This window comes from Lepidochelys kempii, chromosome 13 (assembly GCF_965140265.1).
Source record: "Lepidochelys kempii isolate rLepKem1 chromosome 13, rLepKem1.hap2, whole genome shotgun sequence".
NCBI lineage: Eukaryota > Metazoa > Chordata > Testudines > Cheloniidae > Lepidochelys > Lepidochelys kempii.
In genome coordinates, this window is record NC_133268.1 from 29420380 (window position 1) to 29443231 (window position 22852).

Here is a 22852-nt window from a genome sequence, read left to right on the forward strand (position 1 = left end):
ACCCTGAGGGGCTGGCTCAGCCCCCAGCGAGGCCGGCAAGGCACGGCGCGCCACCCGGGCCAGGCCAGAGCCCAGCGGCCGGCGGCTGCAGCCTGGCGCGCGCGGATCAGAGCACGAGGCCAGCCCGGCCCCCGGCTTCGCGCCCTGCCACTGCTCCTCAGCCCTTGTCGGGCGCCAAGCGCCGTGAGGGCCTGACTGAGAGCCCGGCGCAGGCGCATTGAGCGCCTGAGTACGCGGCGGGGGGGAGGCAGGGCCTCCCGCTTACGATTGATTCCTTCTGTAGCTGGTCCGGAGTCCAGCCCTGACTGGCGACCTCGCCCGCCCTCCTTACTTCCCGGTGATAGGCCCACTCTCCTGCCAATCATGGGAGAAGGCGAGCGCTCGATGCCGTTCCGGGCGCTGAGAGAGGCGCGTCCAATCAGGGGTTGAGCGGAGCAAGGGCACACTTCCCTTCGCACGCGCAGCCGGCCGGTGCCGCGAGCTAGGTACGGGGGCTAGGGGGCGGGGCCGGGGCCGGTCGCTTCCCCTGGCAGGTGGGGGAGGGGCCCTCCCCGGGCTCGGTCCGCTGACGAGTGGCGGCCTCAGGGGAGGGATCCCGCGGGGCGGGGCGGGGCCGCGCCGTCCCGCGCTCTGCCCCCACCCCCGGGTCCGTCCGCTCCTCGGGCCGGGTCCTCCCGGCGGCCCGGGGCTGGGGGGGCGCGCAGCGTTACCCGGGGTAAGTCACAGCGCTGCCCCGGGCCGGGCAGAAGGCGCCCGCGGGCCGGCAGGCGCCAAAGCGGGTCACACGCTCCCCGGGCCCCGCTCGGCGTCAGGCGGGGCCGGACGGGCCGTGACGCGCTGAGGGCGGGATAACGGAGCAAGCCAGACGCTGGTGCTGGCTCCGAGCGTTGTGGGTACGGTGGGCCCGGCTGTGCAAAGCGCCGGGCTGCTACTTCCAGGCGGCTGCCCTGGGGGGGCTTCCCCTTTGTTCCCGTAGGACTGGCTTATTTGGGGGAATAGGTCACGAACTTAACTGGTATATTTAAAAGGGCTTATTGTTTATCAACTAGACTTATAACCAAAATGGCACGCAGCCCAGGGTGCGGTATCCTGTGGCCAACGAGAAGCCCTTCACTGGGCTTTGTGTGCCTTGCTGAGAGGCACGCACCTTAAATACCGATGTCTGTTTCAACTTGACCAGTTAAATGACTGACTCCTTTCTAAAGCAGGTGTCTATATAGCGATTGTAGGCTTGTCCTCTTTCCAACATGACACTTCTCCCGGTGACGTTATGCCTTGAAAGGCTCTATTGACACTTCCGTTACATTTATAGAGTGCTGTAATAAACGTGAGCAATGCTTTGTACAGCACGTAAAGAAGCCGCGATCTGCGCCCTGAGGGGTCTCTGTTTATCTGCAGAGATAGTACAACCTGAGCAATGATGATGCAAGCTTCCCACGGACATGCTGCCTCATCAGTAGGCCTCAACCCTGCCCTGGCAGGACCAGTTCTGTGCACCATGTAGGACTGTATTCATTGTAATTAGAAATGGTGACATGCTCATCTGATATAGTTACAGCACTAACATATTTCAGTGCATCAACACTGCATGATATTTCCTTGCTCAACCGTACCTCTGTGGTGCAAAAATGTGGTTCTTGGCGCAGTCAGGTACTTTTGCCAGACTGTTCTGGCAGCTGAGGGCAAGTTACACAGATGCAGCTTGGCAGTCATGATAGAAATTACAAATTGGTGAGAGCCTGATACTTGTGTTACAGCCCTGTTCACAAGTATGGTAAAAAGAGTATAGTTCCTAACCATGTGGCTATATCCTAACCATGTTCTGGATGGTCACAAACAAGGTACCAATCAGTAGAGCAGATAAGAGAGTTGGGTTAGTCCTTGACCTCTCTGCTAAGTCAGTTTTCTAAGGGTCATGAAAACATGAGTATCTGCTTTACTACTTCTCCCCACAGAAACAGTTTTTCTATATCTGGCAATACCTTTCCCTCTAAATATGCATCTATTATGTTTAATAGGTGATATTAGAACAATTAGTTGGGTCAAAAGCCCCAGGAAGATAGTTACAGTGCCTGGCCTGAGGACCTGTTTGGCTCTTGGGCAAATGTCACAGGGAAGTTAGTGTGAGTGTTGCCTGAGTAAGAAATGCCGACTAAGGCCTATATTATGCTAAGAGCCTGTTCAACAACCCTGCGTATATCACCTCTGCTATCCAGACCAGAATTCAATACAGAAGGGAACTTGCTAAAGCTAGGAGAAAATTGCAGTTCCATCTGGTCTAATTTAAAACAAAACAACCACTTTCACACCCCCACCACCATCACCTACTAAGCAAAAAAGGTTAGGCCATGTACAGGTAAAGAGCACTGGACTCTGTTCCCTCCCCGTCCTGTGAGTGACTTCTCTTCTGTCTTTAGTATTTGAAATGACTGCCCACCTGGCCCTATGGGAAGATGTTTTGCACAATGAGCAGCTCATTCCAGAGGTAGCTGCGATCGCTGTGGATGCAGCATTGCTTGAAGGAGTTCTGATGAGGACCAAAGAGGATTCCAATTCATCCGACGTAAGCTCGGCTTATTTAACTACTCGGTGTTCTCACATAGAAATAATGCATTCTTGGAAAAGGATCAAATGATTCAGCAGGATTTCTGCCCCATAGGACAAGCTCTTGGGAGGGAGATGGTTGCAAGTGATGAGGCTTGTTTATTGAGTCGTCATGAAATGTGCGATATTTTGCAGTAACTGCACAGCTCCACAGGAGACTAACCAGAGTTGAGACAATAGCAGAGTAAGCTTTCACCACACTCCATAATACCAACTGTGGTCAGACTAAGATATTCTACTGAGAGATCTACCTGCATTATGAAAATCTGTTTTATTTGTCCATGAGAAAACATGAAGTTTGGATGTGGTGGCTTAACAGTGGATGTCAGTGCTGTGTGTTCACTCTCCCCAGGGGCAGTCCTGGTGTGATGGATGTGCTCCCAATATCTGAGCAGAGCTCATTTCTGGTAAATCCCAAGAAGTTTGTCAGTGGGAGGTTCTGCTTTTCAGGAACCTTCAGCTACCACCACAGCTGAACAAGGAGAAGAGGATGGTGTCACCTTAAATGGCCTGGACTTCGCAGGGATACCAGCTCTGCTTGGGAGGCAACTTCTCCCTTTGGTGAACCTACTGTAACTTGCCAGAGGGGAACTCGTGTGTTATAAGCAGGGTCTGTCAGACCAGGATCCTGTTTGTGGACCTGATCAGGTCCACCAGCAGCCTGTAAGAGAGAGGGACTGTGTATTGGCTGAAGGCTGGCTAGTTGCCTGGCATCTCCATGGGCAGGCTGTAGGAAGACTAGAGAAGACTGACAGTGATGCTGTGGAGTATATCTCTGCCATGTATCTTTGTGTTTTATGCTGGCTCTGCTGTCCAGTCAGTCTCTCGCAGATCAGCATCTGCCTAGGGCAGGGGTGGACAAACTTTTTGGACTGAGGGCCACATCTGAGTATAAAAATTGTATGGCGGGCCATGAATGCTCACAAAATTGGGGTTGGGGCTTGAGGTGGAGGCTCCGGGTGGTGCTTACCTCCAGTGGCTCCTGGAAGCAGCAACATGTCCCCCCTCCAGCTCCTACGCGGAGGTGTGGCTGGGCAGCTCTGCTGTGCTCTGCCCCGTCCGCAGGCACACCCCTGCAGCTCCCATTGGTCGTGGTTCCTGGCCATGGGGGGTCGGTGCTTGGGGCAGGGGCAGCGTGCGGAACAGAGCCCCTTGGATGCCTCTGCGTCAGAGCCAGAGGGGGGCCATGCTGCTGCTTCCGGGACCCGCACGGAGCAGCCCCTGACCCTGCTCCCTGGCTGGAGTGGGACAAGCCCCAGACCCCGCTCCCTAGATTAAAATGGCTGGTGGGCTGGATCCGGCCCATGGGCTGTAATTTGTCCACCCCGGGGCCTAGGGAATTCTAGGATTTGATGCTGAGGAGTAGGGAGGTAGAGTTGCAGAGCAGGCATACACATTGGCTTCTGAGAGAGGAGTTGGCTTCTCTTGGCGTGCACAAAAGGTTATGACAAACAAGGAGAATAACTTTTGTCCTGTATAAAATTGCTGTTTTCAAAGTGGCTTATGCCTGGGATGTGGTTTCAGTGAAGAGGTGAAGAGTCTGGAATTTGCAGTGACTGGAGTTGAGTAGCCAAAGTGAGTCAAAAATAATGAGACCCTCAGAGATAAATTTCAGAACTGGATATACTATAAAATTCAGTTGTTCTTTGAACAGTACTTGTGGTAAATCTGGAGTCTACATTCTACCATTAAAGTGGAAACAGAGATTATACTCTGTTAAATGAAAAGTTCAACACAGCTGTAACTAAGGAGTTGTTACTGAGGTCTCCCAACTCAAATTCCATTATATTAAGTTTTGTAAAATGGAAACACTCAAAAGTAGACATGCCAAAGTTCAGGCAATGCAGCCTGTGGTGTACTGAGGGAAAGTCTGTTCAAGGACAAATGAAGTAAGGATCTAGTCTAGAATATGTCAGTTTTAAATTGGGACTCATTTAAATGAGAACTGGCTGGGCCACACTTTCAGAGGATTTCAGCCCAGTCTGTTAGGAAAAGGAAGTGTGAGGAAAATGGCTGACTTCTCCATTGTTGGACCCTTATCTGCAGGTGGTGAATTATGCTCCCTTTACATTGCTCCCATCTGTAGTACCAAGCACCATCTTTGAACAAGCCTATGCTGTTCAGCAAGATTTTAACCTACTTGTGGATGCTATTAGCCAGAACGCGGAATTCCTGGAACGCACTCTTGCTAGGTATGTATTGTACTGTATATGTTAACTAAACAAATATTTTAAAAGTAAAGCTTCTATCACTCTTAATCTTAGTCCATTTTTGCTGTTACTTCTTGAGTTGCTGCCCTCAGTCATCTCTACTGATAGTTTATGGATGTCCCTCAAGTTCTTCAGGTTACAGACAGGGTATAAATACACCACTTCTGCTACAGGTTACACTTTCTGTCTGCCAGACTGGTCACAGAACTAACCTCTCCTTTTCCCCACCACATTAGGTTTTATAAAATGGTTGCCAGTAGTTCATAAGTAGTTAGGTGCATTAGACTCTACATTCTTATTTAAGTTTAGTATTTTTTAGCTGTTTTCAGTAAGGGTTTTGGGTCTCTTTGGGCCTTGCAAAAGATGACAGATCTATATGGGAAAATGGGGTATGGGTAGGGCTTCTCTTGCCCCACTATATGCTCCACTTCAGATGGTCTTACAGACTTTCCTCCCACCTGGGAACCTGCTTGAGACTTAAATTCAGTGTTAACCACTGGGATCTCGCTGTCTGTATCGCTGTTCGCTGAAGGTTTTGTTTCTGGCAGCTGTTGGCATGGCCAGGAGGGTCTGAGAGCTGCAGGTTCTGATTGCCAGACCATGTAATAAAATATTCCACAAAGACAAGATGCTTGGGCCTTCCCCCAAATTTTGGACCAAAATTCTGTCAGACTTTCAGCTCCATCTGTTGCTATCCCTACCTGTCTAGTAATCCTGGGGAGCTGAGGGTGCACCTTGTATGTTCAAAGAGCTGTTGTACTATGGCAACATGACTGATCTGTTCTGACCCTTGTGGGGGGAGGAAAGGGACTAAAGGTTGTGCCATCTAACCTGCAGGGCTGTCTAAATGGACATTTGCCAGAAAAGACGTCCACACCCCAACCTAGTAGCTGATACCTGTAGCTATGTGGCCAGGCCCAGGATTCCCCTTGGCCAGGGGAAGTGAGGGTAGTGTGTTATGTAAACAACTTATTGCTAGTAAGTAATCCAGTTGTTTGGAGTAGAACATACATGTAGTTTGTGCCAGGGCCCTTTCTAGAAGGGTTATACAGTGGTGAGTACAGTGATGTGCAGCATGGCCAGCCAGTAAACTACCAAAACGTGAATTTGGTGGTGGCCCCCAGAATTTGCACTGTAAATTATTATACCAGACCCCAGTGGGAGTGGGGAGACTTTTGGTCTTTATCTTTGCTGCTTTTCTCTATCTTCTGTTTGTCTTCTCTCTCTTCCTTCACAGAGATTCACACTGGCAGCTGCAGAGGGAGAGTATGGGAGGGAGAGCCTCTGCAGCATGGGGCCTGGGTCGCATGCAGGTTTAAACTAGTGTAAATGGTGGATTCTCTGTAACTAGAAGACTTTAAACTATGATTTGAGGACTTCAGTAACTCAGCCAGAGGTTAGGGGGCCTATTACCGGAGTGGGTGGGTGAGGTTCTGTAGCCTGCGATATGCAGGAGGTCTGACTGACTAGATGATCATGACAGTCCCTTCTGACCTTTAACTGTATGAGTCTCTGAACCTTCTTCACAGAGAAGCTTTTTATCAGGGTCCCTATTGCTGTGTGTGTGGATAAGGGTTATCTGACCACTTGAAACTCTTGCCTTAGGCACAAGGGTACATTGTAAATGCTCTAGGTGAGGCTTGAGCTTGTGCAGCTCTTACTAATGCTCAAGAGCATGGTCTGACCACAGTCCTGTGCATTGTGCTGGGGAGTGTATCCTGTAGCTTCCACCATGTAATAGATAATAAATAAAGCCCTTACCTGAGGAAATCTATCTCCCTTATAGCAAAGTAAATTGATTGGTATACTCTTTTTTTTTCTCTAGCACCATCAAAGTGGATGACTTCACAGCTCATCTCTTTAAAATCTACAAGCAAGTTCTGAAAGAAGGGTTGGCTCAGGTATCCCACAGGAAGTAGTCTCCCCCTTCTTCCCTCCTCTCCCCCTCCCACCGCCCCATTAGCAGCCACTCTCCTTTCTTTCATAATGGAAGTTTGGGTTTTTTTGGTAATTTGAAAGATCTCTCCTACAGGTTGATTTTTGAATTGTTCAGTCAGTAGGAGGATGTATAGGGCTACTCTCTAGATTATGGTATCTTGAGTAACTTGTCCCATTTTATGAGACCGTTCAGCAATCATGCCTCTAAGTATTTTTGGTGGGTATTGCTGGGAGCAGTCTAACCTTGTGTGAAAGAGGACCGTGATTATACATACATCTAATGTTGTCTTCTGAAAGTCTCAAAAGAGCATTTTGCTGAGTTCCAGTTCAATGTAGCTGGGTCAGAAGTAGCACTTAAGGGCTTTCCTGTGCTGTTAAATTTCTTTTGTAGCACAGTTACATCAGTTACCTTTTCTTGCCATGGGATGTATATGAAAGAGGGAAATGATAAGGGTTTCATATGATGTCTGTCCAAATAAATGCAGGAAATAAGCTAAGGACCCAACCAACAGTCTTTACTCTGCCAAAACTCTATTTGACACCAGTGGTTACTTTATCAGAGTGAAGATTGCTGGCTGCAGCCCTAAAAAAGGGGGTTTTTAAGTGAATTTGTCAAAGTGGCCTGTGGCAAGTGAGGTGCCTCACTATGCTGGTCAGAGATGTGGAGGAATGGCCGTGTGCTATATTTTGTATTTTATTTTCCCTCTCGTTCAGTCAGTGTTCTTAGGAATAAATCGCTCAGATTATATGGTTGACCTTGGTGCAGATGGCACTCCAGCACTGAAGCAAATCGAAATAAACACCATTGCTGCCAGCTTCGGAGGCCTTACTTCGAGAACCACTGCTGTGCATCGGTAAGGGAACCCCTTTGAAACAAAGGCCAGTCCCGGATACTTCATTGCTTAGCCAGTGAGGAGGTTTCAGCAAACCATCAGTCTGCATGCTCTGTGTGTCTTGTGCTGTCACCCTGTCATAACCTCTTAATATCCACAAACTCTCTGAACTTCTGTTTTACAAATCCTAGGTCAGCTGGGATCATCATGTGATTTTGTTATTTCTCTTATATCACAGGCACATATTGAATGTTTTGGGGAAGTCCAAGGAAGCTTCGAAGTTACTGGACAATAATCCATGCAAAGGGATTGCCTTGGGTATTGCGAAAGCTTGGGAACTCTATGGCTCAACCAGGTAAGGGAGGAGTAGCCTGTGGGAAGATGTCAGGATGAGTACACATTTATTTCTCGAACTGCACCTTTTAAAAGGGATCTATTTAATATATACAACATTTCTTTTAACTCTGTAGTGCTCTAATTCCCCTACCATCCCAGAGAAGGAGGATCTCTGTTCTTCAGAGCACAAAAAGAAAAGGAGTACTTGTGGCACCTTAGAGACTAACAAATTTATTGGAGCATAAGCTTTCGTGAGCTACAGCTCACTTCATCGGATGTTAGTCTCTAAGGTGCCACAAGTACTCCTTTTCTTTTTGCGAATACAGACTAACACGGCTGCTACTCTGAAACAGAGCACAAAGTTACTGGGTTGGCCATACACTGTTTTCTTTAAAATTACACAGTATCCAGCTGCCCACAGGTACTCCCTAAAAGGCATGAAAGACTTGTACTGCTAGAAGACTTTTTGTAGCCATTCTTGAATCCTCCTATTTCTTCCCCTTGTGCTCCTGCCCAGAGCTACTTTTCAGTAAGAACACGGCACCTGGCACTGCCTTTTAGCAGTGGACTAGGAACTAGCAAAGAACATCAGTTGGAAAGCCATGCAAGCAACACACACCACCAAAGTGAATTTAAAAGATGAAATGTTTAGCTAGAGGTCCATAGTTCTGTGTGGGGTGTGTTTCAGGTTCTGATGCAGTTCTTGGGGTGTATATTTCAGGGCTGTGGTGGTGTTCCTGGTTGCAGACACCGAAAGGAATATTTTTGACCAACGCTGCATAGAAAATGAGCTGTGGACCAGGTAACTGTTTAACGTTTTAGGATGAAATAATTTGTTTAATCCCACTTTACAAGGACCCAGATCACATAACTCATTTTAAAAAACAAACAAAAAAACCTTGCATGTCTTTCTAGTATTATCTTAGATTATTAAAATTGAGCATTTAAAAATCCAATTTGCTTTTAAACACTTGTGTTAGGGTTACTTAGCGTTTCAGTTTGGGCAATAGACATGCTCTTAGACCGGGGTGGACAAACTACAGCTCATGGGCCAGATCCAGCCCCTCAGGGCTTTGGATCTGGCCTGCAGGATTGCCACCCCTGTGGCGCTCCCAGAAGCGGCCAGCACCATGTCCCTGTGGCCCCTGGGGGAGGGGGATCAGAGGGCTCCGTGCATTGTCCTTGCCTGTGGGTACCTCCCCTGAAGCTCCCATTGGCAGGTCCCGTTCCCAGCCAATGGGAGCTTCAGGGAAGGTACCCACAGGCAAGGGCAATGCGAGGAGCCCTCTGCCCCAGATGCAGCAGGGATGTGGTGCTGGCCACTTCTCGTGGCGGCATGGGGCAAGGGTGGGCAGGCAGGCAGGGAGCCTGCCTTGGCCTCGGTGCGCATCACTGCAACTCCAGAGCTGCTCCAGGTAGGCCGGGCCAGAGCCTGCACCCCTACCCCAAGCCCCTTGCTGCACCTCAACCCCCTGCCCTGAGCCCCCCTTGTATACTCCGCACGCCTCCTGCACCCCAACCCCCTGCCCTGAGCCCCCTTGTACACCTCACCCCCTCCCACACCCTGCACTCCCTCTCGCAACCCAACCCCCTGCCCCAGCCCTACATTCATGGCACTGCATGCAATTTCCCCACCCAGATGTGGCCCTTGGGTCAAAAAGTTTGCCTACCCCTGTCTTAGACTATGAGCAAAGAATAAAACTGATACTTTCTGATGGTCCTCCTGTATTAGAGCAATGCTATTGTATTTGGGGGGTCACAACAGTGCAGGGGAATATTTCTGTTCATAATAGGCTTGGTTGTACACCACCTCACTTCCCCTTATACCCTCAACCCCTCCCCCACTTCAAATCTAAATTATGACCTAAGACCATCACAATTCTCTATCCTTATAGTGACTTCTCAAAGGATCCTAGTCCAGTTACAGTGGTATGAAAACCTAGGGATGTATCTTTCTGCTTTTTTATCTATTTTGTGCTATGTATATTAATACGATGGGCAGGAGTGATGGGGACAATCTCCTTGATGGAAAGGGGACACTTGATTATGGGCCAGCCACATAGACCTTTTTAATTTCATTACCTTGGCTCCTCGCCAGTATTTAAGAGCTCTGGGTGCCGAGGAAAATCTATTAGAGTTAAATTACCTTGGAAAAAGGGAAGAGAAGCCAGCAAGCCTTACCCTTTTCCTCTAGGGCTCTAAAGCCATTGGGGATGTAGATTCCACTTGTGATTTCACTTGCAGATATCTGTCTCTTTGCCAAGTTCAATGACTCTCACTCCTCTCTCAAAGGAATATCCGGGTGATCCGGAGACGGTTTGAAGATGTGTTTGAAAAGGCATCTTTAGATAACGACAGGAGACTGTACATGTAAGTACTTGCCGAGGCCCTGCCACAGCATTCTGCTGTGTTCTTAAACAGGCATTAGACACAGATGTGTGACCCCAGATTGGCAGAGGTGGGTCTGAGACATTCTTTTCACATCACACTCAGTAAATGGCAACTTTCAGTCCAAATTGGTGGCATATCCCTCTCTTTTGAGATTTTAGTAGGTTTAACATTTTTATCCTCTTCAATAAGAAATCCAGAGCTTGCTTTTCCTGGATTCACTGGAACTGAAATGGTTTTAGAAACCATTTCTGGGTTGTTTTTTTGTTTTTTTACATGGAGGCATAAATTCCCTCTTCTGAACCACAGCCCTGAGGACCTGGCAGGATGGCATGTTTCGTTCATGTGTGTGTATAAAAACAGCGTAACAGTTATAGAGCAGTGTTTCTCAAGCTTTTTGGTACCAGGCACTGGCTTTACTGCCTTCTTAAAGTGTGTCAGGGAGATCTTGGGGACCGGCACCAGTCCATGGACCAGTCGTTGAGAAACACTGTCCTAGAGGGTGCCCCAAAGAGCACTCTTCTGCTTACTGGCGGTGTGACACATTGCTCATGGGAACGTACGTTTACTGGGAGAACTTTATTGCATGGTTATTAGTGCCACCATAGGAAGCACTGTTCCCTTACTCTTCTCAGTTGTTGTAACCTCCATCTTATTCATTAGTTGGAGAAAGTCTCACTATTTCTGCTCTTCAGTCTCCTGGAGTCCTGACACAGGTCAGACTGTTGAAACTATAGTGTGACATTCACAAAATCCAAATATGGTGCTTATTATCATTTGTTTTGGGCAGGTCCTCAGTGTGCATGACGCTGTCCAACCATAAACGGGGCAAGTCATGTCCCAAAGTTTAGCTATGTGGCTACATTCATTTCTCTCCAGTTCCACATTTGATGTTTCTACAGTTTTGTGTGTGTGTGTGTCCCATACCCCCGACTTTTTAATCAGAGATATCATATCAAACAATGTGTACGTTTCCTCCAGGAATTCCTCCTTTCTTACTGACTGAATCCCTTTAAATCATACGTGGTATATAATTAACTTCTCCAGCTGTTACTCACTGATCATGTACAGAGTTGGTGAAGCCAGAGCTTGGTCTTGTGATAGCTGCTGAACTGGAGAGTGGATATACTAAGATCACCTGCATTATCAAGATATCAGAGTTGTTGTTCATATCTGAGACTTAATGGCAAATCTAGGGCAAACTGCTCTTCCAGTGATTTGGGAAGAACAACTTCAATATTTTAGGACAGTGGTTCTCAAACTGTGGTCTATGGAGTGTTAGCTGGTGCTCTGCAGAGAGCAGGCAGGTCACACAGTGCGGCCTTCTTCTTCCAGCTGGTGGTGTCGCATCCAGGCTCTTCATTGCAAAGAAAAATCTGGGTGTCCATAGAAACAGAGGACAGTCTTGATGCATCTACCCTGGACCACTTCTGTAGAGCAGCAGATAGAGCCAGAGCTATCAACATACTGGAGGAGCCAGATGTTGCTGGAGAGGGACCAGAACCACTGGTGGGAGAGGATTGTCCTGGAGAGAAGAAAACCAGACAGTATATCCAGGGGGAGTGGAGGGAGAGGAGGACAAGGCAGTTGGTGAGGCATTTGGGCTTGATGCAGAGTTTGCGGGGTGAGGTTCTTTGGCTTGAATTCATAGATTCTTAGATACTAAGGTCAGAAGGGACCATTATGATCATCTAGTCTGACCTTCTGCACAATGCAGCCCACAGAATCTCACCCACCCATTCCTGCGAAAAACCTCTCACTTATGTCTGAGCTATTGGAGTCCTCTAATTGTGGTTTAAAGACTTCAAGGAGCAGAGAATCCTCCAGCAAGTGACCCGGGCCTCATGCTACAGAGGAAGGCAAAAAACCTCCAGGGCCTCTTCCAATCTGCCCTGAAGGAAAATTCCTTCCCGACCCCAAATATGGTAATCAGCTAAACCCTGAGCATATGGGCAAGGTTCACCAGCCAGACACCCAGGAAAGAATTTTCTGTAGTAACTCAGATCCCACCCCATCTAACATCCCATCACAGGCTGTTGGGCCTATTTACCGTGAATATTTAAAGATCAATTAATTACCAAAATCACGTTATCCCATCATACCATCTTATACAGGAGGTCAGTATAATGGTCACTTCTGGTTTTAAAATTTATGGATTTTCACTAGAGAAGGGAAGTATGTGCAGGAGAGCTGAGAAGGGGACCAGTAGCAGAAGAGCACTGGCAAGGGTGTGAGGAGATGTCAAGGAGACAGTGGATGAAATCTTGACCCCATTGAAGTCAATGGGAGTTTGTCATTACTTTCAACAGAGCCAAGATTTCACCCAAAATGTGATTAGCTTTTACTGTGACCAAGAGCAGAAGACTGATGGTATTAAATGTAGTTAAAAATACATCAGAACTTTCCTACAGTCACTTCTCCATAGAAGCAATTGTTGTAGTTGCCACAGGGATGTTACGCAACAACAAATAGAAGGGGAGATGGTCTGTGCACTGGGACGGGAGGTGCTTTAAAAAGCTAGATAACTGTTGCTCTTGAAGGAGTTCATGTCTGATTGTTCGTATGTTCTGAACGCTCCATTTCTCAAATTGTTGATCTTCTGATGCATAACCAGAGGCTTCTAGCTACTCTTCTGTGAAAAGCCTTGCATGCGTGCCATACACAGCTGGCTCCATCATCAGTTGCTTGCCCCACTAGCTAATCATTACCCACAGAGCTGTCTATACGTGCATTGTTCTTCACAGATGTTCGCTTTCAGGACATGGAGGGAGAGCCATCCGTATTACAGTCTGAGGGCTAGAGGAGGATGGATTGATATGATGGTCTTTATTCTAGGGAAGGCCAAGAGGTTGCGGTGGTGTATTACAGAGAAGGTTACATGCCAGAGAACTATAACAAACAGGTGGGTACTGACTGCTTTTATTTAAAAAGCAAACACCAAGTTCAGTTACCCTGAACGGGGTCATTCGTCCCTCAAGTTTGTAAATTACCTTGGAAATCCCTTAATTATCTGAGCTTCTTCAGTGCACCCCTGGCATTTGGATAGTGCTGGTTTGGGGAATATCTGGGACGTATGAACAGATTTCTTCTCAAAACAATTTTCTGCTGCACATTGTTGTCAGTTCAGTGCTTTTACTAAGCTGAAGGGGACACATTCACTGGTAATGTAACCCTCTGACTAGAGGTAATGTCTGACCTGAAGTATTGCATTAGGACCATGTTGGAAAAGTACATGTCTGAAATGGATTTTTATCCTTGTTTAAAAGGCTTTAGGCAATAAGGTACTTCCAGACTAGCACCAGAGCGTAGAATCACCACCAGTGCTGAGCTGTCTGTCTGAGCCAATCCAGTGAAGAATCATTTGCTAGTGCTTCTTCCAGCAGTAGGAAAAGACCCACATGGATTCGGGTCTGCATGCCTTCTGTGTGCTCCTTTCCTGTCCGCTGGGGCTGCATGAGAATGTTTAACTATAGGAAGTGGAATACATGTGGGGGATCAGGGAACCTACATTCATTCAAGTGACTCTTGCTATATCTCCCTCTTAGAACTGGGAGGCACGGTTGTTGATTGAAAGGTCCAAAGCAGTTAAGTGTCCTGACATTGCTACCCAACTTGCTGGGACCAAAAAAGTTCAGCAGGAATTGAGCCAGCCAGGAGTCGTGGAGAGATTACTGCCCAGCCGGGCTGAGGCGGTTGCTCGGATAAGAGCGACATTTACTGGCCTCTATTCCCTGGATATGGTAAGTAGTCTCATTTACGTGGTGCATAAAGCAACACTTCTGTCTCCTACCTAGTTCACACCTGCTTTGATTTGATTGTGTGACCTTTTAGTTAAAAACTATAGCACAGTAGGAGAGTAGTGAAAAATGTATTTAAAAAACCCTCTCTTAAACAGTGTCAAATTTAAGACTTCAAGTTGTTTTTTGTTTTGTGTTTTTCTGGCCTCTTCAGTGAACTTGCTGTGCGGGGTGTGGTATTTCTGCTCAGTTTTGGAGTAGAACAAATAGCCAGCTGTTCTGGAGATAGAAACAGGGACAGAAATACTGCTGGGATTTTGCTGTTGCTATTTCTGTCTCCCACTAGGGCGAAGAAGGTGCTAAGATGGTTGCAATGGCCATTGCTGATCCGGAACGATATGTGCTAAAGCCTCAGCGGGAAGGCGGAGGTATTCAGCTTCCTTGATTTGTGAGCTACAGAGCCCAGCAGCCTGGCTGGAGGATCAGGCCTTTGCATTTCTCTAGGATATTTGTTCTGTATTTTCATTGCAGTGTTCGTAAGATACCTGGAACAGGCAAGGTGCCTTATAACGCCATATTTGGTGTATGTAATACTTCGGCTTTCCTCTTACCAGCTGTGGCATTAGGACACAGAAGTGGCTTAAAGCCATCTTCACTCCCCCTCTGTGAGTTTTGTGTTGCACCTCTTGGAGGCACAGCACAAAATCTCACCCAGCAAGTTTACTTATGCACTCTTCCTTCTGTCTCTGCCCAATTAGTACAAGCATCTTCATCTCTTCCAACATCCTGAGTTGACTGGTCAGCTTTGGTTTTCCTTCTTTCCTGCCTCTTGTTCATAGAGAGATTTGTCTTTTTAACCTGTCTTTCAAACCTGCAGGCTGTTCTGCAGCCATGGGCCAGCCCCTGTGCGCCCCCCACTCCCACCCATTGATAGTGCTCATGATTGCAGTTGTTGGGGTTGGTGATCACTGAGGGGATCCCAGGACCCAGACTAGTGGAAACCAGGCCCATAGTATTGAATCTAGAATTCCATGGAGAGCCAGTGCTGTCTCCAGGGGGTGGTGATTGCATCCATCCTCGTTGCTTCATGGGTGGATGTTCACATTTGCACCATTTGCAGTTTCTTCAGGGCCATCTAATGCAACTGGATCCAATGGCTTCTGCTGTGGGGATTTGTTGAAATGTATGATTGTATGTTACCAGGGAACAATCTCTATGGGGAAGAGCTCAAGCAACTTCTGGAGAAGATTAAAGACAGCCCTGAGAGGTCCTCCTATATCCTAATGGATAAGATCACACCTCGGACATCAATGAATTACTTGCTCAGGGCTCACAGTCCCTTGAAAATATCAGAATGTATCTCCGAGTTGGGGTTTTTTGGTGTCTTCATCAGGTGAGAAGTTGGCTTTCTTTGCAATATTGCCATGTCCCGGTCTCGGCCATCCCCTCAGCTTTGGTAAATTAAAACAGTTCTGAGCAGCAGGCATTACAGTGCAGCAGCACCAGCCAGACAAGTGTGCGGAAATGAGTGCATAACAGAAATGCAGCTCTTCCAACATCACCTCTGTCCATAGCTTTCTGTGCATGTCACACAGGCACCAAACTGTGGCACACTTGCACTCCCAGCTAGTGCCAGACTCTACCAGTTTAAAATACAATTAGAATTCATGCCAGCAGACTGGAACATAAGCTGCCTGAAGTAAAAAGGATTAGAAACTTGATTTCCAAGGGTGTCATCTTCAGGATCTTAGGCCCTACAGGAATTTCATGAGCCAGGTACCACAGAGAAAAAGATATTAATATTGGCAGGTCTCTCTGTGCTCTCTGGTGCTGAGTTGTGCAGCAGCCTCGAATACATTCCAGGCCAGAGGTTTTCACTGAATGGACTATGCAGCTGAGCAATACTGCTTACTGTACAGTTTTCCCTGTACTATGTATTTTGATACTATGTCAGCTGATGCTTTGACTCTCCCCTTTTTGTGTATGGACAAACCCAACCCCTCCAGGGCCCCTAGAAATGTTGCCATGATTTCAGAATAGAAATCCATTATATACAGTTTTGAAGACAAACATTCTCCTCAGCAGCACTTACAGCCCAACACTGGATATGCTAGGGAGAAAGAACTAAAGTGCAATTGATGAGAAATTGACTAGCCTATGTACAAGCCCAATGCAAACAGTAGTCAACATACCTAGGGCAAGAGAAATTTTTTTTTAAATTGAAAAATGGAGCTAGTGCCATAGGAAATTCCTTAGTTTTACAACTATTTTAACTTGACAGGTTTTTTTTTTTTCTTTCCCCCCTCTCTTGCAGCCAGCCTGCTCTAATCTTAGGCAGGCCCAGTTGCCTCTCATTTTCCTGTCATGTGTTGAAGGCACAAAGTCTAATGAATTTCCTGAATTTAATTTGCCAATATAGCTCTTTCTTGTGCTGTGACCTAGGGATTATGGTTGTGAAGGTGCTATTATTGCATTGTTTCCTTGGTAGATGTACTCTTCCTGAAACAGGCTCACATCTAATCTTTTTGGGGCAGGGTCTGTCTTTGTTTGTGCTTTGCCTAGCACAGTGGAATCCTGGCCCAGGACTACAGCTCCTAGGTGCTACAGTAATACAAATCTGTTCTCAACAGAAGAGAAGCCTTACCATTAGGCCCAAAGTGTTTTACACATGTCCTATTGCCCAGGGCTGTGGCAGAGGGGGACCAGGCTAGAATTCTGCAGATCTAGGATCAGTAGAAATGCCAGACATTGAATAAAGCTTTAAATTTTGCAGCTGCTCACTTTAACCTTTCATTGCAGGCAGGGGAAGGACATTGTGGTGAATAAGCACGTCGGTCACCTCTTGCGAACCAAGGCAGTTGAGCATGCAGATGGCGGGGTGGCAGCTGGGGTGGCTGTGCTGGATACTCCCTATGTGATATGAAGAGGATACCTCCCACATCTGTTGCCCTAACTGCTGCCAGAAGAGCTGTGATTTCCTTTAGGGTTTGATAACTTCAGTGTCTTGTTAAATTTCTGTAAGCAGGACCACAGGGACATTCCCCCTCCTAGCACAGTGATCATGGGGAGGGTACGTGCAATCACACTTGTACCAAATACTTGTGCTACTCCCCCACCCAAGTCTTTCCTTTTTAATTCTTCCCTCAGAAAGTCTTGGGTTCTCATCTGATCTTTTTGCCTTGTTGATAACTTCACACAAGCTAATCCACAGACCCATCACCACCTCTGCTCCAGGCAGCCAGATGTGAATGTAACAGTCTGAATTGTCCTGAATGCAGCTGCTTTCTCAGGAATGAGGCCAACCTATTGTTCAGAACTCCTTGTAACTAGGAGTTGGGATTTCCATATGTACCCTGTTCAAGACACTACAGCTGCCCAGTCTCTCCTTAAGTGCCTGATCCCAGAGGGTTATATGTGCCTTCCACATTTTCTGCTTCTCATTTAGTTGCTACCTATGAGGGCATTTGTTTTCTGGGCCAAAGGAAAGGAAGATGGAGAACAGAAATGAGGGTTGATGGATTTAGTTAAGGGCTTCCCACCCTAATGCTGCTAGCCACTGTAGTAGAGAGAGAGCCTGGAGCGAGGCCTGAACCAAAGTCAGCAAAAAAAAAAAAGCTATGAGTAAAAGTCAGACTATCAAAAAGCAGTTGCTTGCTTACAAGTTCACTGTCTGGTACATGCATGAGGCATACGCATAGCTAGCATTGCTAAAGCCCAGGCATTCCGAAGAAGTTTTAGGTACAGGGTATTAATGTAAGCACATTCCAGAAGGCTGGTACAGGTACACCACAACAGAGTTATGGAAACAAACACAATCCTAGGAGAGTGTACAGAAACACACCAACCCCAAGTAGGACAAAGATAGAAGGCTAGAACGATGGATGGAGATGTCTTGTTCAAACCAGCGCAAACAAGGTGTAGGGTTGGTAACCACTCATGCCAGGAGTGTAATACGTAACTTGTTTGTATCAATGTATAAAAGGAGAAATTATAGGAGGGGGCAACAGAAAATCCTGCTGCTGACTGAGCTGAGCCCTTGTCAGTGGGCACTCATGTTAGCTTACATGTAACCATAGAGCCAGGGGGCTAATACTGTGTCTTAAGGGCAATAAACCTGGCCAAGGGCCTTTGCCACTGAACCGAGTCTGGTCTTTCTGGGTAATGTTATGGAGGTCCGCTGTACTAGCTATCTGCACAGAGCTGGGACAGCACACGCACGCAAACTGACGGCACTGGCTGACCCTGATGGCTGATTTGGTAAGTGGTGAGCTGTCCACTGTAGGAATTGACATCTAACATAACAGCAAACTCTGAGCTAGGGACCCCCCTTTCTTTTCCCTTCAGATCCCCACAGGGTTCAATGAGGAATAGACCTGCTGGGTAACAAGTAAAGGTAGGCCACAGGATTTTAAAAAAGAAAGTGGGGAAAGGTGGACTGGAATACGTAAGGCTATGGTTGGGACAGTAGCCTGAAAGAAGAAGAAGAAAAGTAAGAAGGGTAGACTATTGCCGTGGCTGTGAGATGGCTAAGGCGAAATGCCATAAAATTGGTGAGGCAAGTAACGGAACCAAAACAAGAGAAGAGGTAACCTAACCTGTCGAGCACGGGAATGCCGAGGCCCTGCTGCGAGGGCATCGGGCACTTCAGATGCATGATATGCTTGAGCAACTGAAACAGGAAAATAAAGAGTCTGGGAGCCGCAACAGAAAATCTGCAAAAAAAAGTACCATCTTCCAACATAAATATTGGAGGGCAACAACAGACTGCAGGTACTTTCATAGCACCTGGAATGTGGGGACAGAAATGGAAAGAGGGGGCCTTAGCAAAATTAAAAGGTGGAACATGGGATTATTGGAGTGTGTGGTGCAATGGGGACGTGTGGAATGACCTAGACCACCTCCTCTCTAACAATCCTGGGCAGGGACCACTGCACTGCACCAACTCCTTATGATAAGAGCCAGGTTTTGGCAAAGCCTAAACTGAGACAGAGTGGTACCTCTTAGAATGGGCGAAGCACACGGAGAGGGGGAGGAAGAACACTCAGGTCTTTCCAGAGAGTGGAGATTGAATAGGTGAAGAAACACAATGGTTAACAGATTTCATTAGACAACATGAGCTGTGAACTGATCGTGGGTAAGGCTATGATTAAGTCACGGAGATGGTCCAGCGACCTCTGTGACTTCAGTCTGCGGGGGTCGGGAGCTACAGGGTCTCCTGTTGCCTGCGGGCTAGGGAGCTGCTGTAGCCCTGCTGCCTCTGGTGGCCGCTGGAGCTCCAAGCCGCTGCAGGTGGCAGGGTACCCCACAGCTCCTAGCCACCATGGGCACCAGGGTAGCCCTGAGCTCCTGGCTGCTGCAGGTTGCAGGGAACCCCCAGAGCTCCCAGCCCCCCTGGGGGAACCCTTGAGCTCACAGGCCCCCAGAGCTGTGAGCAGCAGGAGTACCCTGCAGCTCCCAGGCCCCACAGGCAGCAGGCGCACCCCACAGCTCGTGGCCATGGGGGAACCCCCAAGCTCCTAGCTGAGGGCCCCTGGAGCTGCAGGCAGCAGGGGTACCCCGCAACCCCTGGCTGACACCAGAGGTGAGGGAACCCCATAGCTCCTAGCTCCCCATGGGCAGCAGGGGAGCCCCCAGAGCTGCAGGTACCCTGCAGTTCCTAGCTCCTGCACAGCTACCCCGCTTCAGGCAGCGTGGGTACCCACGGATCCCATTTTGTCCTGGATATTTTTAGTAAAAGTCGTGGACAGGTCATGGCTTCTGTGAATTTTTATTTTTTGCCCGTGACCTGTCTGTGACTTTTACTAAAAATATTTGGGACAAAATCTTAGCCTTAATCATGGGAGAAGAAGAGTATAGAGCCTCAAACTAACAAACCTAGAGTCAGTGGGTTAACACCTAGAATTGATACATTAAAAATGAATGAGCTAACTGCTCTGGTGAGAGCTGTAGGCCCCCCCACCCCCAGGAAATTTTAATGAGTTTTTGGAGTGGATCCATAAACATTCACAATTCTGCAAGCAGTAGGTATTTCTATAGCAGCAAAGCCATTACTTTGGACATTATTGGATGCATTAGGATCCATAAGCACCCGAGCTGTGAGATTTCATAATAATGTTGCTCAAATGATTAGATGGGTGACTCAACAGCACTTTATATTATCTTCAAGCATGGCTGCAAGAATGCCAGGGGAGGCTTCTGCACAATTAGCTGAGAGAATTCAAACATAGATTGAGAGAAGGGAAAGTAGAACAAGAAACATTAAAAGACATTGTGTTACAGGCATTGTTCTCAGGTGTAGTGGAATGGATGAAAGCAAGATGTGAGAATGAAGGCAGACATGCCTCTGTTTGAATGGCTGGGGAAACTAGAAGCAGCTGTGAGGCAGGAAGGGGGAACTCTAGTAAGTGAGCTGCATGGATAGTCTGGGGTTAGAGGTCGTGGAATGAGTAGAGGCAGAGGAGTAGGAAGAAGTGATGAATGGATGCCAGTAGGACAGCTGATACAGGAGAACAGAGAGCTGAAAGGCTAGACTGATCATTTACAGCCACAGCTGCAAGCATGGAGGATTAGCAGGGACAGTGGAAATAAAGATAAAAAAGAAGAGCCTGAAACTGGTCGCTTTCGCCGCTGGATTAAATGACCCCATCACCAACAAACAAATGCCATAGGACAGCCCTCCCCAGGACTCGGAATGCATTTTCCAGCAACCCGTGACTGTAGATGTTTGGGGATGCCCCCACATAAGCATCCAAGTCAGGGATGGGCTTGTCAATTTTTTATTAGATTACGGGGGCACGGATCCCCCTAGTAAAAGATGTGTAATGCATACCAGTTACAGTCAGTACAAATACAGGGAACATCAGGGGATAAGCAAAAACATAATGTTAAAATATTACCTCCCTAGTTTGGTGCACATGCAGTTCAGGAAAAGTGAGCCATTGAAGAGAGAACATTTGATTGGAGCAGAGACAATATAGCAATTGGGAATAATCACTGATTTTCCAAATATGTGTATCAGACAAGCCCTTACCATGCAGGGGGGGGAAAGATGTTAATCTGAACCCTCTAGGGCTACCAGCACAAACAGTGAAGGTGATAAAACCAAAGAACCATGCAGAAGGGCTGGGAAACTTGGTGGAGTGAAATACAAAATGTGTGGGCTAAAGATTCCCTGGACACAGAAAACGTACAGACCTTAGTGGGAGATATTCCCCCATAGGTTAAGCAATATCCAATACCGCAGGAAGCAAAGGAATCATTATGACAGAGCCTGACTTTTGCTCATAGCCTGGTTTTTGCTGACTTTAGGTCAGACCTTGCACCAGGCCCCAGGCTCTCTCTCTCTCCACTGCAGTCTCCTGGCTCTATTCGGAGGAATTAGCAATTCCTGCCTGGGGGAGGCAGCCGAGTGTAATTACACCTTTTAGCACACAGGCCATGCCTGGTCTGCTCTGGTGCTGCCTCGTTCCTGTATGCGGTTTAGTTCAGATTGGTTCCTCTTCACTCAAAGGAATCACCTCACAAGCTTCAGACTGAGCAGGGAAAAAAATGGCTAAGCAGAACTGCAGCCTCCATTCAATGTGATTGTTACAGAGGTGCTGTATCTGCTCAGCTTACTGCTTGCGACCCCCCAGCAATTTCACCCTCACCAGCCAGTTGATGGCTTTACTGTTACAGGCAAAATCAACTATATCGGGGTGGCCAACCTGAGCCTGTGAAGGAGCCAAAATTTACCAATGTACATTGCCAAAGAGCCTCAGTAACATGTCAGCAGCCGCCCCATCAGCTCCCCCCCCCACACACTCCCAGCGCCTCCCACCCACCAGCAGCCCCACCAATCAGCACCTTCCCTTTCCCTCTCCGCATCTCCTGATCAGCTGTTTCGAAGGCTCTGGAGGGGAGGAGCAAGGGCACAGCAGGCTCAGGGAAGGGGTGCAGTGGGGGCAGGGCCTGTGGCAGAGCCAGGGGTTGAGCAGCGAGCACCCTCCCAGGCACATTGGAAAGCTGGCGCCTGTCGCTCCAGCCCTGGAGTCGGTCCCTAGACAAGGAGCCGCATATTAACCTCTGAAGAGTCGCATGTGGCTCCGGAGCCACAGGTTGGCCACCCCTGCACTAGATCAGGGAAAGAGGGGTTACTGATGGTAGCAGAATAAAGTGCCCAGGGCTAAAAAAAGTCTTTGGTGTTACGTAGAGAAGAAGAGTGGCTAGATGAGTCTGGTCCCTTCCCCCCACGTCACTGTTATGGGATGACATTGCCCACACCTAAAGCTACTGAGGTTGCTGAGTTAATCACATCAATGTTAGGCAATTCCAGGACTAAGGTTCCCCGTGCAATCTTAATTTGACCCCCTAGGTCCACATGCATTTGGGTACAGTCTTTAATTTAGTTACGTGGTCACATGGTACATTTTCAACAGGGCCCCTTCCTCATGCCGTGCACAGGATGGACAGTAGCCACTGAATGAGCAGATGTTGGTTTGTTGCTATTGTTTAGTCAGTCGCTCCAGACCTTATTTACTGCACACTTTGCAACCCCTGTTCTGAATACAGAATTGATTTCCTCTCAGGTTGGTACTCATCACACCTGTTTCACAAGTATTAATTACTTTAGCTTCACAGCACCTCTATGAGATGGGGGGAGGGGAGGTTTATCCCCAGCTCATTTTGAGATGCCTAGGACCTGCTTTTTAAGAGTACTTAGCATTTTATAGCCCTTAATGTATTCAAGACCAGCTCCCAGTGACTGCAGTTGCAACAGAGTGCTCAGCACTTCTGCAAATCAGGCACCCAGGTTTCAAGGTGGGCA

At 47.7% G+C, this 22852-nt stretch overlaps 1 protein-coding gene across 2 annotated transcripts; it reads left to right on the forward strand.

Moving 5' to 3' along the window:
- Window positions 1-344: 344 nt before the first annotated feature.
- Window positions 345-18185, forward strand: GSS (glutathione synthetase). Of its 2 annotated transcripts, none has more exons than XM_073309929.1 (13): window positions 345-485; window positions 2418-2563; window positions 4651-4796; window positions 6640-6715; window positions 7467-7606; window positions 7824-7940; window positions 8643-8723; window positions 10214-10291; window positions 13145-13211; window positions 13855-14049; window positions 14393-14474; window positions 15250-15439; window positions 16846-18185. In XM_073309929.1, exons 2-13 carry the CDS (start codon window positions 2426-2428, stop codon window positions 16967-16969), a joined length of 1434 nt encoding a protein of 477 aa, XP_073166030.1. In that variant the 5' UTR covers window positions 345-485; window positions 2418-2425; the 3' UTR covers window positions 16970-18185. The 2 variants fall into 2 exon arrangements, with proteins under 2 accessions (XP_073166030.1, XP_073166031.1); XM_073309930.1 differs by lacking the exon at window positions 345-485 and adding an exon at window positions 602-715.
- Window positions 18186-22852: the final 4667 nt, after the last annotated feature.

Coding starts and splice junctions, on each gene's coding strand:
- GSS (XM_073309929.1), top strand. CDS start 2,426: ATGACTGCCCACCTGGCCCTATGGGAAGATGTTTTGCACAATGAGCAG. Junction 2,564..4,650: donor AGGATTCCAATTCATCCGAC/GTAAGCTCGGCT, acceptor CCTTATCTGCAG/GTGGTGAATTATGCTCCCTT. Junction 4,797..6,639: donor CTGGAACGCACTCTTGCTAG/GTATGTATTGTA, acceptor TTTTTTCTCTAG/CACCATCAAAGTGGATGACT.